Here is a 16,639-nt window from a genome sequence, read left to right on the forward strand (position 1 = left end):
GCCAGATTGATTCCCACATCCTTATGTGAACAACTTGGATAGCTAGCCTAAGGATTCATTCTAAAAGAGTCTTTACCATGTGGTAAAAAGAAAGCAGATGCATACATGTAGGTTGGCATATCATTTGTTTGACACAATTGATCTAACGAGCCAGATCGATGCGCACATCCTTTATGTGAACGACTTGGATAGCTAGCCTAAGGATTCGTTCTAAAAGAAGCTTCACCATGTGGTAAAAAGAAAGCAAATGCATACATGTAGTTTGGCGTATCATTTGTTTGACTCAACTGCTCTAACAAGCCAGATCGATGTGCACATTGTTTATGTGAACGACTTGGATTGCTAGCCTAATGATTCATTCCAAAAGAACCTTCACCATGTGGTTAAAACGAAAGCAAATTCATATATGTAGGCTGGCATATAATTTGTTTGACTCGATTGCTCTACACAGATGCAAACATGGATTTTCATTCCCTCCTATCAGTACAGAGACAATGCGTACATGAGGTCATCTCACACAAAGATGGCTCTATTATCTCTAAATTTTGCAATTGTCTTCATATCCCAATGTGACAAAGAAACCCCTATAATTTAAAAAGTGTGTAACAAAATATTGTCTGGTTTTTGAGATTTGGTTTTACACAACCTTGTTTGTACATCTATATGCACTTCATACCATTTCTTTCAACACAAAATATCATGACAATTGTTGGCCCGGATCTACCGGCTCAGATCTAGATAGATAGTTAACTCTTTGAAGAGCTCCAATAATCCACAAAAAAACATCTTATGTATTCATAGTTTAATGGCACCAAATGAGAGGATTAGGGTGAATCCTTTGTGCAAGTGAAGCCATAGTCTTTTGTCTTTTATCCAAAATTTACTAAATTTGCTACCACTTTTTATGACGCATGAATGAAGGTTTTTTTATTCTTGACTGCTCGTGTTTTGATATGCTTTGATGGGTTCTTAATTAAAGCTCTTCTGACGAGGGTATTGCCCTTATACAGAGAGAGAGAGAGAGAGAGAGAGAGAGAGAGAGAGAGAGAGAGAGAGAGAGAGGGAGAGAGGGAGAGAGGGAGAGAGGGAGAGAGAGAGGGGGGGAGAGAGAGAGGGGGGGAGAGAGAGAGAGAGGGGGGGAGAGAGAGAGAGAGAGAGAGAGAGAGAGAGAGAGAGAGAGAGAGAGAGAGAGAGAGAGAAATATTCACAAAGAAGTGTGTGTATGTAATATTCATCGACCATTTAAAGAAGTATCTCTACACAGATTTTATGTACCACTTCCTTTCCAAATCAAAATACTTAGAGTGTGTGCATGTGTTTGGGATTTGTTGTCATATATAAATGATATTGTTCTCTCTCTAGAACTCGAAGTGCTCTCTTTACACATGTCACCTTCACAAAGCTCCCAAAAATAAGATTAAAAATAAAAAAAGAAACAATGAAAGAAGTTGTGCAAAGGGCTTGCCACATGGCACCCTCTCTAGCCTAGGCTTGCTCAACACATTCCCATCCACTCACCACTCTATGTAATGCACATGGTTTGTTGTTGCTTCTAGGTCCGTTGCTTCCACGAACTAGGTACAACCATATTTTACCGCCGCAACAACACGTCGATGCCCTACTAGTGTTATGAAAGTACCATGGTAGTGGTAATGGGTGGCTACAATCATATTATGAGGGCTCGTGCACATGGGACAAGGGATGCACGGCTGGGGACACTACAAACCAAGCTACATGTACCCTCAAGTGGTGGTTTTGCACCTCCATTTCGCAGGGTGCTCAGTTGGGCATTGCAGCGTGAAGCAAGCTCACTGGCATCGTTCAGTCAAGACTGTACACCTCACCAGTGCAGAGGGGAGGCAGAGTGGACACTAGAGCTATATACAACAAAGCATCTTCTGGTGAACCTCATGATTGCTAATCGAGGAAGATAAATGCGCATGAATCAATTTTCTCCATTAAAGGAGTCCCCGAAGATTGTTCGAGTGCACATCTGGTGTGCAAACCAACTGTGATGAAATGGGTGCATGCGCAAGTTAGGTTGGGCATATGTGTCATTCTGATTGTAGTCTATCATGAAAGTTGCATGCTGAATTGAATTGAAATCAGGGGCACATGACAACCTGAAGTCAGCTAGACCCTATCGGAGTTACAGGCACATGTTCACATTGAAATCCGAGGAGTGTCCTTGGATACCCCCTTCTTGCTAGCGCTTGCATGTATGTGTAGTTCTTTTGCATCTGCCAATTCCCTTCCATCATGAAAGTTATTTATTAGATTGTGTCGAAATCAAGGGCACACGACAACCTAAAGTTTGCCAGATCCTATCAGAGTTAAAGGCATAGTCTGAAATTCGAGGAGTGCTCCTCATTTCTATTGGATACCCCCCTCCTACGGGCCCGTGCGTACCTATGGACTTTGATTGCATCCATGAAGCATCTGATTGCGCCTTTTGTGAAACATTTAATTGCTTCAATTGCCTGAACCATGCCATGTGGCGAGGGTGAGATGTGGAGTGAGTTTTTAGCACAACCTTCCATGCATTGCACCAAACGGCGCTCAAGGTTGCGCTGCTGTTTGGACCAATAGAAAGCCACGGTTTAAGTTTAGGCATGCACTACAGTGCCCAAGCTTAGACCTTTTAATCCAATGTGGAGTCCACACCATGTCCTAATAATTGTATTCTTCATACTTATCTCTTTGGTTTTGTTTCTCTTCCAGCGCCTCGCCTTCTCTCATTCCGAGAAAGGCATCCGTTGGGCAGCCAAGCTTGGCTGCCCACCAATTGGCAGGGCTGGATTTAGCCAATCACCATCACAATTTGGGTCCCCCAGCTCCACACCCATCCGGGCCCTCACTTTTACAAAAGGGGTTTATACTTGGGCGGTGTGTAAAAGGGTTGCCCATCCGTGGGCACCCATTTTTTAATGATCTCACAATGGGCGGTTGTTGTGTAATGGGGAGTGCCCATTCTAGCTCGTCCATGAATGTTTTTGGGTGCCCATACTTTGGAGCACCCTTTGCCGATGTGTAAACAGCTTTAATCTCTCTCTCTCTCTCTCTCATACACACACACACACACACACACTCACGCGCGCAAGCACACACACATAGAGTTTGCAAATCTCTTTGCATTCGCAAGCAGCTGCATTACGGCATTCCAACATTTGAGATGGTTCTATGCACGGGCTTCGACCAAACGTGTTGCAGATTGATCCTCCAACAATCGTGAGCGTGCGGCAAAACCGAATGGTGACGGAGCACGTGTGGGGGAGTGTGCATGGTTGGTTGGGGTGAATTAAAAGCGAAGCAAAGCAAGCCGTACAGCTCCCGCCATCAAAAGCACTCAAATGACAATTGTCTCAGGCAAAGCGTAAATAAGTGTACTTTCTAAAGCTCCTCACTTTTTCTTTTTTTTCTTCTTCTTCCCCCCGTCTTCCTTCCCACCTTCCCGATCTCACTCTCCCTCTCTTCAAACATGCCTCGTCGATCTGATGATGAGTATGACTACCTTTTCAAAATCGTCTTAATCGGTGACTCCGGTGTTGGCAAGTCCAACCTCCTCTCCCGATTCACTCGCAATGAGTTTTGCCTCGAATCCAAATCTACCATCGGCGTGGAGTTCGCAACTCGAACGATTCAGGTATTCCCTTACTTGCTGATGCAACGCAAGCCCGCATGGCTGGATTTGAGCAGATGGTTGCGCCTGCATTGATGTGAAACGTTTACATGTATTGATTGGATAGTAAGTGGTAGATCTTATCTCAGCTAGCTTCTCTTGATCTCTGCACTTGGCACTTAATGTCTCTCCTTATTTTGCATTTCCCCCGTTCTGCATTTTGCATGAACGTGAAACCTCATATTTTACATATTACCTTCTTTCGGCGTGCGAGATCAGCTCAAGCTTGCGCAGTAACGGGTGCGCATATGAAATCCAACCTTGTTCGCTTTACTTTCTATTCGACGCAACCTTGATTTCAAGAGATCGAGGCGGAATGAAATGCAATACTGCCAGTGTTCAGCTTATCTCTACTTAGACGTAAAGCTAGACTGTTCCATGTTCTGCTGGTGCAACCTAAGATCACACTCCTTTACATGAAAGTTTGGAATCGTGCGGGTGGTAGAAATGTAATGCCAATTGTTTTGGGTATTTTATGTATTTATGCTCATCAAGGCCTAGCTCAAAATTGATCTACGTACTACTCATCCATGGCATCCTTTGGTAACCCTGCGACTTATCTTCTAGCCCTTGAGAGGCCCTTGACTGCATTGCTTTTAAATAACGAGGTGGTTGGGTAGGCTCCCGGAATGAAGGTGTGTAATGTTAGTAGTGGTCATCAGTCGCTCGCACTCACAGATGTTATAATCGAAGGTTGCTTAACAACTTAGTGGCATCGGTTCCAACCTTAAGTCTACTAAAATGAAATCGTACAGTCTGTACAAACAGTTGTAGCTTTGAATAAAGTGAATGTGGACTACTTTTTGATTAGCCTTCTTCTTTAGTGCTAGCCTTTGTCACACCTGAGTTTGCCCTTCACCTCCGAGTGTCGATAGGAACTTAGTACAAAAGCCTTTGTATTAATGGATGCTCAAGTATGTGGGTGTGTGGATTTGTATGTGCGAGCATATGTTTATACTATGGTTTACACTTAGTGTTCGGCTTTGATGATATAAGCAGGGATGTCATAGTAGCTAGTGCTTGCTATGTGTGGTGGAGTTTATGGTCTTCAACCTTATGAGTGACTATCATGAGATTGAAATAGTGCCATGTCTTGTGTTTTTCGAGGATGAATTTGGGTATGTTCCTGAATTCATCTAGATGTATGCTTTTGCTGTATTAGCGGACATGCAAATTTCACCTTGTGAAGTTTTCATCCATGTTGTAGCTTGTTGATATTGCTATAAAATCTTTCTATCTTAATTGGTGCGTTGCCCTATTAGCTAGATGGTCTAAGAATTTGTTTTTTGCTTGCATGCTTCACACTTGTTTGGGAGGGACTAAAATGAAACGTATAGTCTTCACAAGCAGTTGTAACTTGAATGAAGAGAATGTGGACTACTTATGGATTAGCCTTCTTCTTTAGTTCTAACTTTTGTCACAGTTGAGTTTGCTCTTCACCTCCGGAGTGTGGATAGAAACTCAGGATGAAAACCTTTGTGTAAATGGATGCTTAATTATGTGTGGGTATGTGGATTTGTATGTGTGACAACATATGTTAATACTATGGTTTATACCCATTGTTGGGCATTTATGATGTCAGTGGGGATGTTATAGTAGCTAGCCCCTGCCATCGTGATGGAGTTTATGGCTTTCAACCTTATGATTGAGATTGAAATTGCACTATGTGTTGTGTTTTTAGAGGATGAATTTGGACATGTTCTTGGATTCATCTAGATATATACTTTTTGATTAGGCTTCTCCTTTAGTGCTAGCCTTTGTCACGTCTGAGTCTGCCCTTTATCTCTTGAGTGTTGACAGAAACTCAGTACACAGACCTTTGTATAAATGGATGCTCAAGTATGTGTGGGTGTGGATTTATATGTATGGGAGGATATGTTTATACTATGGTCTACACCAACTATTGGGTGTTGATGATGCCGGTGGGAATGTCATAGTAGCTAGTCCTTGCTGTGGGTGATGGAGTTTATGGTTCTCAACCTTATGAATGACTGTCATGAGATCGAAATTGCACTATGTTGTTTTTAGTGGATGAGTTTGGGCATGTTCTTGGATTCATCTAGATATATGCTTCTGCCGTATTAACAGACATGCAAATTTCACCTTGTGAAAATTTCGTCCATGTTATGGCTTGTTGATATTGCAATCAATTCTTTCTATCTTAATTGGTGCATTGTCCTATTGGCTAGATTGCCTAAGCAGTTTTTTTTGCTTTGATGCTCATTTGGGAGAGACTTAAATGAAATTGTAAAGTCTTTAGAAGTAGTTGTAGCTTGAATGAAGAGAATGTGGACTACTTTTTTATTAGCCTTCTCCTTTAGTGCTAGCCTTTGTCACGGCTGAGTCTGCTCTTCACCTTCGGAGTGCTGATAGAAACTCAATACAGAGACCTTTGTATAAATGTATGTTTGTGTTTGTGGATTTGTATGTGTGAGGGCATATGTTTATACTATGGTCTACACTCACTGTTGGGCACTGATGCCGTCAGTGGGGATCTCATAGTAGCTAGTCCTTGGTACACGCGATGAAGTTTATGGTTCTCAATGTTATGATTGACTATCATGAGATTGAAACTGCACTATGTTGTTTTTAGAGGATGAGTTTGGGCATTTTTTTGGATTCATCTAGATATATGCTTCTAGCGTATTAGTAGACATTCAAATTTCACCTTGTGAAGTTTTCATCCATGTTGCGGCTTGTTAATATTGCCATTAATTCTTCTGTCTTAAGTGGTTCCTTGCCCTATCAGCTAGATTGTCTAAGTACTTTTTTTTGCTTAGATGCTTATTTGGGAGAGACTAAAATGAATTCATATAGTCTTCACAAGCAATTGTAGCTTAAATGAAGAGAATGTGGACTGCTTTTGATTAGCCTTCTCCTTTAGTGCCAGCCTTTGTCATGGCTGAGTCTGCTTTTCTCCTTTGGAGTATCTCGACAGAAACCAAATGCGAGGACCTCTGTATAAATAAATGCTCAAGTATGTGTGGGTGTGTGGATTTGTATGTATGAGAGCATATGTTTTTACTGTGGTCTACACCCACTGTTGTGTGCTGATGATGTGAGTGGGGATGTCATAGTGTCTAGTCCCTGCTACGCATGATGGAGTTTATGGTTCTCCACCTTATGAGTGACTATTAGGAGATTGAAATTGCATTATGTTGTTTGTAGACGATGAGTTTGGGCCATAGTTACCCTAAAACACGTTTTAGAAAAAGCCCTAGCCAGAAACGCGGTTTCAGGGCTGAAACATTTCAGCCCCCTGAAACAGCTGGCTGAAAAGTTTCAGCCACTCAGAAATGGGTTTCAAGACCTTGAAACGGGCCATTTCAAGTAATACAAGCTCCCTCTAAATTGTGATTTCCGCCGGCGGGTGTTCTCTCTCTCTCTCTACATCTCACGGCAGAACTTATTAAGTGGACCAACGAACACACGCAAAGGCACATACTAATGGCATTGAACCAAGCATTGGTATATGGCTTCCCGATAGAATGACAAGAGAACTGGATCAAACCAATTTACAAGGGGGGTGACTGCGATCAATTATCAAACTATAGAACCATTATGGTATGTTCCACTCTAGCCAAGCTATATAGTACAATAGTAGAGGCAAAGTTGAGTATTTAGGCAGAAAAGAAAAAGAAGAGGGCAGTGGGACAAGCGGGTTTCAGGCCCAAACACTCTACGGTGGATCACCTAGTCACCCTCAGAGTTTTGATGGAGGAAAGCTGCCTCAAGGGGAAGCCACTGTTTTGTTGTTTTATTGACTTTAAAAAGGCATTTGATATAGTGCCCAGAGACGTGTTATGGGAGAGAATGCAATGCATAGAAGTGCTTGAGGAGATAAGGTTTGCTGTCTTTAGACTTTATGAGAAAGTAAAATGCCATCTGAAATGTAAGGATGGGATGTCACAAGAATTCTACAGTAATATGGGGGTCAAACAAGGATGCCTGCTCTCACCCACCTTGTTTGGTTTGTGCATTGATAGACTTGAGGAATTGGTGCACAAAGAAGCATGTAAAAGAGAATTGTCCAGTCTTAACTTGGCAGGTTTTGGGATTTGGTTGCTTCTTTATGCAGATGATGTGGTTGTTTTCACTGATAGTGAGAGCAAGATGCAACAAATAATGGATATACTCGGCATATTCTGCTCGGAAAGTGGGCTGGCTGTTAATGTTACCAAAAGTAAACTCATGATAGTCAAAACTATACAGCCAAGCAACCCCCCCTCAATCTCATACATGGGTCAACCAGTTGATACAGTGCACTCATTCAAATACCTAGGCATTGAAATTCCAGCCAATAATAAATGGAGCAGCTGTGTGCAACGGAGACTTGATGCAGGATGGGGAAAGTATTACCAATTTGAAAATGACTACAATCATAGCAATACAAGAAGATGGCATGTACGAAACATGATTTTTGGAGCATATGTGATACAGACAGTGCTCTATGGAGTAGAGGTGTGGGGTGGGAGTATATCATCCTCGAAATGGAATGATTTGGAAAAAATGCAGAAATCTTTTATTAGGAGACACCTTGGCATCAAGGCTACTACATCCTACTCTCTGCTACTTCTAGAGACAGGATGCTTACCCATAGAGTTACATGCTTTAAAGAAGGTACTCAGATACATTACAAAGGTCAAAGGCATGGATGCTGAAAGGCTGCCAAAGAGGGCATGGGGAGAAAGTCAAAAGCCCCAAAAGACAAACAAGAGCAAGATTTTGGCATTTGGATGGGCACTAGATCTGAGAAATTGGTTCAGGAAGTGGGAGATAGAGGAGTACTTGAACTACTCACCAGAGGAGGTAGATGAAGATGCTTTTCGTCGTGACCTGCTGAATGCACTACACAGGAAATGGCAAACAGCTAAAAATAGAGATAAGTTCGAGTACTATTGCACATTTATCAACCCCCAATATTGGCCCACTTATACGGCAGAGGAGTCAGCCACGCAGAAGTACATTTGCACACCTATGGCAATGCATAGGCGGAGGGTTTTGGCTTCACTTCGCACCCGATCACACCAGCTGCAAATTGAAATAGGAGGATGGAAAGACATGCCAAGAGAGAGCAGAATATGCCAATTATGTGACTCGGGTATGCCAGAAACAGAAGAACACATGGTAATGATATGTCCTTACTATGCACACATTAGGCAAAAGTTCAGCTCTCTTCTTGAGGGACATAACAGAGTGGCTGATTTGCTACATAAGGCGTCACCCTCAGCTTTAGGAACATTTGTATCTAAGCTTTTCAAGCACAGAAACTCACCTAGACATTAAGGTAGTTTCTCTTATTACCCTCCCCTTTGAGGGAGGAGTCTTTATGTAAGGTTTTGTATCGTTTCAGGTCCCATAGGCCGATTTTTGGTCTTCAGAGGACGATAATATATTCTTATTCTTCTTCTTCTTCTCTCTCTCTCTCTCTCTGTGCGTTTTCGTTTTTGGCCTCCATTGCAATCTCTCACGCCCTCCATCCCTTTAGCCTCAATATCGGCATTTTGTAACTCGTGAGATCTTTACTATAGCCTTTCTCATTGATTTCAGATTTGTCATTTATTCCTCACTGCTCTAACTTCTAAGGTGAGAGGTCTAAGTTCTATACCATGATCTATCTTCAAAGTTGTAATTTTGTAGATTGTGGTATGTGTTATGCACCATGTCTTAAGTTCGGGTAGGTTGTAGGCTGTAGCATTCTAAATCTATGTGTGCTCAGCTCAAAATCCTTTTTGATAAACCCCCCCTTAATGTGGCATTTCCTCATTTCAGCCCTCCTAGAAACCCCGAAACGTTTCTGTATCCCGTTTTCGTTTCTTTTAACTATGGTTTGGGCATGTTCTTGGATTCATCTAGATATATATTGGCTTTGTTATCAAAAATAGATTTTCATGTTTCTTAAATATCCTTGCGCTCCCCTTCTTAATCCATATGGCATTCGGCATAAAGTGGCTCTTGTGGACTATATCTTCTAGAAAAGAAGGAAACCTACACGATGGCTCAATGCTAACACATAGATTGACTTTTAGAAAAAATTTCCCCTCTTTTGTGAATTTATTTGCTAATCACTTGTATGTGTGGAATGTTCACGTAGGCAAATGTTAATTTATCAATCCGTTCAATCAAAGACATGTTGTCATGTTTGGAAATATAGTATACATCTCTTGAATATCACCAAAAACCAAGGGCTTCAAGATTGTGCATTTAGACACAACAACAGTCGTCATTAACTTTGAGACATTTCTAAAAGGAAAACAGTGCAAGAAAAGAAAAAAGATTGATGATTCATACTTCAGAGGCAGTCTTCATAATTTTAGTCAAGGTAGTAGTTGATGTATTTGTCTTGGGCTCTTCCAAATTTCCAGAATTGAACATATGAGGTTCCAAATTTATTTTGAGAAGGGATTTCTCCTTGTGATTTTCATGAGATTTTTATTTGGTTCTTAATGCTCCTTACTTAAATTTAGGTTTGCAGCTTGATATCTATGACAAATGTAAACAACATAAATATGGTAAGTTAAATATAAAAACAATGCTTGACTTGTTATGAGGTTAAATATGGCTATACTTTCTTGCCTTTGCATGTTTTCTCTGTCGTTTGGACATTCTATTTGTCTTGTGAAGAAGTTCGCATTGTTGTAGATTGTATCTGTTACTATCTTTAAAAATTTGGCTCTTAGTATAAAGCTGTGGCCTGAACTATGGGATATATGGCATTTTACTAGTAAACTTTATGTTGACCTTTACAACATGAGATTACATTAAAGAGCTTATCTTTGTCTACAAGAAAAGATAATATGCAAAATAAAATAAAGCTGTATGATCTCAGAGTGGAATTGGTCAAGTAGAAAGGTGAAAGTGAATTTGCAAAGTCTTAAGTGAGAGAAGACTGGATTGCAAAATATGCCAAAGTAAAGAGAAAACAGACCCTTCTCTGCTGTAAATATGAGCGAATCGGGGAGAAACATAGCATCTGTAACTAACATAGCCATTTTGGTCAGCCAGCCAAGCAGCTACATTCTTCCCTGAACAAAGATTGGAATACTGATTTTGGTGAAGAGAAGTCTTAACTAGGTAGACAGTGTATCACATCTCTTTTCTTTTGGAACATATATGTGTATTCATCGACTATTCCAGAGAACAGTGGTAGTGTAAATTTAATGGTAATGCATTTTGACATCCGTCCCATACGTCCTATTGAGTCCTCACTGGACACTAATATAATCATATCATTTCATATATATCCCCCCCCCCCCCCCCCCACCACCAACACACACTTTTTTTTTTTTTTGGTTGAAATCTTTGATTGATTATATTATATGAGTAGCAACCTCAAAACAAGGTGCTACAATTACATCAACTGAAAATTTCAGTATATGCCAAAAAGACCTCATGATCTATGCAGCGGTCTACAAGCAATCAAAGAAAGATTGTTGCAAAGAACGCCTATAAAAGCCAAACAGAGAGAAAGTAGGATCACCAAAGACTTTACAATTCCTATATGTCCATAAAGTCCATAGTGCCTAGTAGCGAACCCAAACGAAGAAAAGATGAAACTCCGATCTGGATGGATGAAATCCAAATAGCCAGAAGAACTTCCCAAACGGAACAGATGGGAATCTCGCTCGCAGGCGGTGTCGAAGCAGATAAAAAATTCACGAGCACGAACAATGCCAAAACAAGTGAGGCACAGTCTCTGAAGAAGCAGAACATCTGTGGCAAAGTGCAGGAGCAATGTGTCGATGAGCTAATAGCTGTCTAGATGGAAACACTTCCAAAAGAACTCGCCAAAAGAAAACTTGTTGCCAAAGTGGTACTTTATAGGCCCAAAGTTGTTGTAATGTTTTCCTCCACCACTTGACTAGGCGATGCATTCGCCAAACATAATCACCTCTCTCTGAAACCCAAGGTTGAGGCAAAAGGATTTTATACAATGTAGGTACAGTAATCTGAGATAGCCTCAAAGGGCGAGAAGAGGACCTTGGAGAAGTCAAAGTCCAATCTTCCAGTTGGTCTTGGAGTTCCAAAGAAGGAATCGGAACAAAAGGCGAAAGCATAGAAGTAATTTGTTGCTAGAAAGGACGATAATGAGAGCCCAATCCATATGTAGTGGCTGCTAGAGAAAAGGGGAGCACAGTACCAGCATCATCTGTAACATCAGCAACTGAGGTGATGCCTTTAAACGACCAACACACACACACACACACACCCTCCCCCAACCAGCCCGTCCTTTTTTCGTCTCACAGTAATATTCAATTTGGAAGACTATATGTAGTATAGCCTAATGATCTTATGCATGTAGATAATATTTGGAGGCTTTGTTTTAAACATGAAGCCTTTTTTATGAACGATTCCAGATTGAAGGGGCTGCAGCAAGTTTTATTGTTTCACTAACTTGCTGCATCATGTTTAAAATAAACATGTTAAATTATTCTTGATCATTGTGTGCCAGCAAATTCTGGAAGTTGTATTTAGATGGCCTATCTGCATAGTTGTGGACCTTATAGTATCAAAAGAATATTAAGGGTTTAAGCTTCTGCTAAAGATGGGCTGCAAAAGTTATTAGGAATATGGTGATCCTAGAGAGGCCTGTTGGGATAGTCTAACTAGCATGAGAAAAAGAATATAACTGATACTGCTTGCTTATCAGAGACATACTACAGGGAGGATGCTATTTAGGGTTAGGAAGGCATCTTCTCACATCAAATAGATGACACATAGGGCCATAAGTAGTTTACATTGGTTGTACTGAGCTACCATGCGAGCAGGGTTTTGGGATTTTATGTTTGAACTACATTTACGGCGTTTTCAGTCAAGCATCCTAGATGCCATGAGTCTCTATTGTAGTGCTCTTGTTATCAGCTTTGAGGCAGCAGCTGTGATACCATTGTAGCATTGTGGCACCTCTTTTGTAGTTTAGAAGCACCAGCTCCAGGCAAGAAGCTTGCCATCACATGATAGTAGAGGTAGTCAAAGAAGTCCTTGTGGGTGAGAACCCGGGAAAAAAGTACCATCAAAATTGAGGTTTGTTGCAAGGTTAATCTGATAAAATGATGGGGAAGATACAATTCTCATGCCTTTCAACATTTTTTGAATTGAGATGTTGATTCAACGCTGAAATGCTATGCAAAAAAAATTCGAACTCCTTTCAAAATGGGAACCCCTCAAATCTCAATGAAACCAAGCTTTCTAAGTTGGTAGCCGCTTGTAAAGCATTATTTTTGGACCATTTCTTTGTAGTGAGCATTTTCGGCCTGGCTAGATGGGCTCAACTCGTGGAAGCTCCGTCAATTCCCACCGCTTTGGTTGGAGGGGCTAAACAGGTGGCAGCTCCCTCCCTTCCTACAGCTGTCAATATCCTGCATTGTTCACAGGCTGGACAGCAGCCTTGTAGAGTCTACAAAGCTTTGTAGTTGTAGACTGTAGAGTGCATTGTGGATCTCACTCCCACTTATAACCAAGTGCAAGCTTGGTTTGAGGCAAGTCTTACTTTCGAGTGCTGTCACATTAAAAAGCCACTTTATGGACGGGGAGTCTTCCTTGTCCAACTCATCTCAATGCAGGCCACTCAGCTGTTGCTCTAGTATCTTGGTTCTCGTTTGATATAATAGTACGCCCTTGGTTCAGATATTCAATATGAAGACTATGGAGAAGAACCAACATATCCCACACTTCCTAGGGACTTTTGGCTTCTAGGGCTACCTTGAGAATTGAGAAAGTATGAACTTCCCTTTGCTACAGACTTTGGCCCAGTTCTTGATCTGGGCTTTGATTCCATTAAAGGATGGAGTATTGAAAGGGGGAGAGCATATTGGATGGGTTAGGTATTAACCAAACGCTAAGTGGAAGATGGCCCGGGGCTGCCCAGCTAATTGTAGCCTGAGGTTGAGGCTATATTAGCTAGGGGCAGCACTCAGTTAAGGCTCAGGATCATTTAGCCTAGATTGGCTGTATGGTTGGGTGGTGAATTTGATGTCGACACCATGTGTGGTGTAATATCTTGGTTAGCTTGAACCTGCAAGGGGCTACCAATAGACCCCAGAACAAGGACTTTATATTGTTATGAGGTGTACCACTTCGGGCTAGATATGAGTTCTTCATTCTAGGATTTGGATTCACAAATGCTTCTGCAAGTTTCCCGCAAACAATATAGGATTTGGTTCGTCCATATCTGAGAAAGTTTATTATGGTTTCCCTGGATTATACACCAATCCGTTTTAAGTCATTAGGAAGAGGACGAGTAACGTCTCAGGATTGTCTGGATATACTAAGACATGAGAAGTTATATGCATAAGAGTCCAAATGTGAAATTTTAAAGAAAGACTCCTCTACCTTGGTCATATCATTTCAGCAGATGGTTTGCATATTACTATGACAAGCTAAAGAAATGCCTAGAAATCTTTGGCAAGTAAAATCATTTCTTGGTTTTATGGGCTTCTTCTGGAAATTCATTTAGGACTATGCTAAAACTGCAGCTCACTTAACTTAGCTCCAAAAGAGGATGAGCAGCAAGAGAGGGAAGCCTAGTCCTTCTATTGTGGACAGAGGAACTAGATCACTGCTTTCAAGCACTAAAGGATCTAGTTACCACAGCCCCTAGTCTTGTTTTAGGATGGTAGACCTGTTGGCTTCAAGAGTAAGAAGATCCAGCTGATTACGGATGGCCCGTTATAGAGAGCGCGTCCATATCTTTAATGCATGAACCACTGCAAGGAGATCCTTTTCTTGTGGAATGGTCAGACTGAGCAAACTAATCAAATGTGGAAGATATTGTTTGAGCATATGTTTCCAAAAGGCCATCTGAGTGGAAGCATCTGTCACAATCTGAGTTCGCCCATGCCAGCTGTTGCACGGCACCCATCGACTGAGAGGAGATCACCCTGTAGTCAGATTACAATGCTTTGTAATCAATTTCCCCTCATGAGCTGCATGTGATAGTTAAATATACTACATCCCCTTTTGAGTCGTGCATGTAAAAGCTCGTGTTTGTGAGAACGTTACAAGCATTGTGTATTTATATGTAGAAACATCTCTAAAGGATGAGCGAACACCTGCCAGAATTTTCTGAGGCTCAAATAGTTGAGCAGTACTAGAAATGGAGTGAGAATGCTGAATGCATTCTTGAGTTCTAGTCTGCAGTAATGAGAACATAAAATTCCAATGTAAAACCCTTAATCCATTTGCCTATTGTTGGAAGTTGCAGTTCTTCTCCAAGAAAGCCATGCAGCAACTGGCCCTGAGCCTCTCAGGTCCTCCTTCCTGGGCAGGCATCAGAAATACCTGCAGGGAAGTCTAGCGATGCCCTTCATACATTGTCCCAAGTGTATGTGTCTGTGATAAAGCTACATGGACTTCACAAAAAAATTTCTCTCTCTCTCTCTCTCTCTCTCTCTATATATATATATATATATATATTCTTTGCATACATAGGATAAATGCATGTCTCATTCCTGCTTGCATACGCATGCCTGCATGCGCAGGCATATATTTAGATGCAAATGTACAAATATGCATATGTAAATACTGAGGCATGTGTATTCAAATGTTGCGATTTGAACAATACAGGCATGTGCAGGCATATATTTAGATGCAAATGCACAAATATGCAAATGTAAGCACTGAGACGTGTATTCAAACGTTGAGATTTGAACAATATGGATCATACACTTTACACACTTGCCCTGTTTATTAGATTTTTTGTTTTTGACATCCAGATAAGTGCTGTTTGTAGGTTGATGGGAAGACTATAAAGGCTCAAATCTGGGATACTGCGGGCCAAGAAAGATACAGGGCTATAACTAGTGCATATTATAGAGGGGCTGTTGGTGCTCTTCTGATTTATGATATCACAAAGCAAGCTACTTATGACCACGTTGGAAAGTGGCTAAAAGAGCTTAGAGACCATGCTGATGCAAATATTGTTATCATATTGGTTGGGAACAAATCTGACCTGGTTCATCTAAGGGTTGTTTCAACGGAAGATGCCCAGATATTAGCAGAGAAAGAAGGGCTTTCTTTTATCGAAACATCAGCGCTGAATGCAACCAACGTAGAAACAGCATTCCAGACAATCTTAACTGAAATTTACCATATTGTCAGCAAGAAGGCTCTTGCGCTAGAGGAAGATTCTTTCTCCATGGGTCCCAAAGAGGGAAAGGCTATTCTTGTTGAAGATGCACAGGGTGGCAATAAAAAGGGGTCCTGTTGTTATTAGTACAAGAGGGTTCTATGGATGTTTCTTAAAATTGAATTTTTATAAAAAATCAGAAATCTACTGCAATGGCCGTTGTTGTATTGGAAACATACAGGTCTTAGGGAGTTTTGTTGATTTTTCAAATTCTCTTCGACTATCAGGTGTGTACATAAAAGTGTTTAATGAGGAGTTCCGGATGCTTCTTGTACGGCGATTTTATGTAATTAACCAAGACATGTCTTTGCTCTCTGAGGGACCAGGTCCACTGGCTGGTTACACTTTTTTGTAAAAGAAGCTTTCTGGTTACACACCTTTTTTTTTTGTAATTTTCCATAATAGGATCTTCCTGTTAAACTTGTTTTTTTGGGTAAAAGAAACTTTTCCGTAATAGGATCTTACGGTTACAAGTGTCTAGAGAGGGAAGACACACATTTGTGTATTTTTAATCTAGTCATATAAATTTGCTCTATAAAAACATGCAAAGTTAACCACATGCTCAACGCTCAATTAAGTAAAAATTTCAGTTTTAAAGAGGCTTACACATTGGTGCTTTTAATATTATTTTGAACTTAAAATTTTTCTTCACCGACTAGAAAATGACTCTATTCAATATTCTAATCCAAGTAGGCAATCTAAACGTAATATTCTAATCCAAGTAGGCAATCTAAACGTCATGTTGAGATTTATGATGATACTGTCCATAGTTACCAAAAACAAATTATGTCTCCCCTTCTAAGGGATTTGACTTCTGAATATTAAGGCATTCT

General features: G+C 40.8%; 1 protein-coding gene across 1 annotated transcript; it reads left to right on the forward strand.

The window, feature by feature from the left end:
• The first annotated feature begins 3,360 nt into the window (after nt 1-3,360).
• LOC147887378 (ras-related protein Rab2BV-like) lies at nt 3,361-16,121 on the forward strand. The gene is made up of 2 exons (XM_087394885.1): nt 3,361-3,643; nt 15,411-16,121. Exons 1-2 carry the CDS (start codon nt 3,479-3,481, stop codon nt 15,891-15,893), a joined length of 648 nt encoding a protein of 215 aa, XP_087251011.1. The 5' UTR covers nt 3,361-3,478; the 3' UTR covers nt 15,894-16,121.
• Nucleotides 16,122-16,639: the final 518 nt, after the last annotated feature.

This window comes from Dipteris shenzhenensis, chromosome 23, assembly GCF_047967505.1.
Source record: "Dipteris shenzhenensis isolate YYH24624 ecotype China chromosome 23, Dip_SZ_1.0, whole genome shotgun sequence".
NCBI classification, from domain to species: domain Eukaryota; kingdom Viridiplantae; phylum Streptophyta; class Polypodiopsida; order Gleicheniales; family Dipteridaceae; genus Dipteris; species Dipteris shenzhenensis.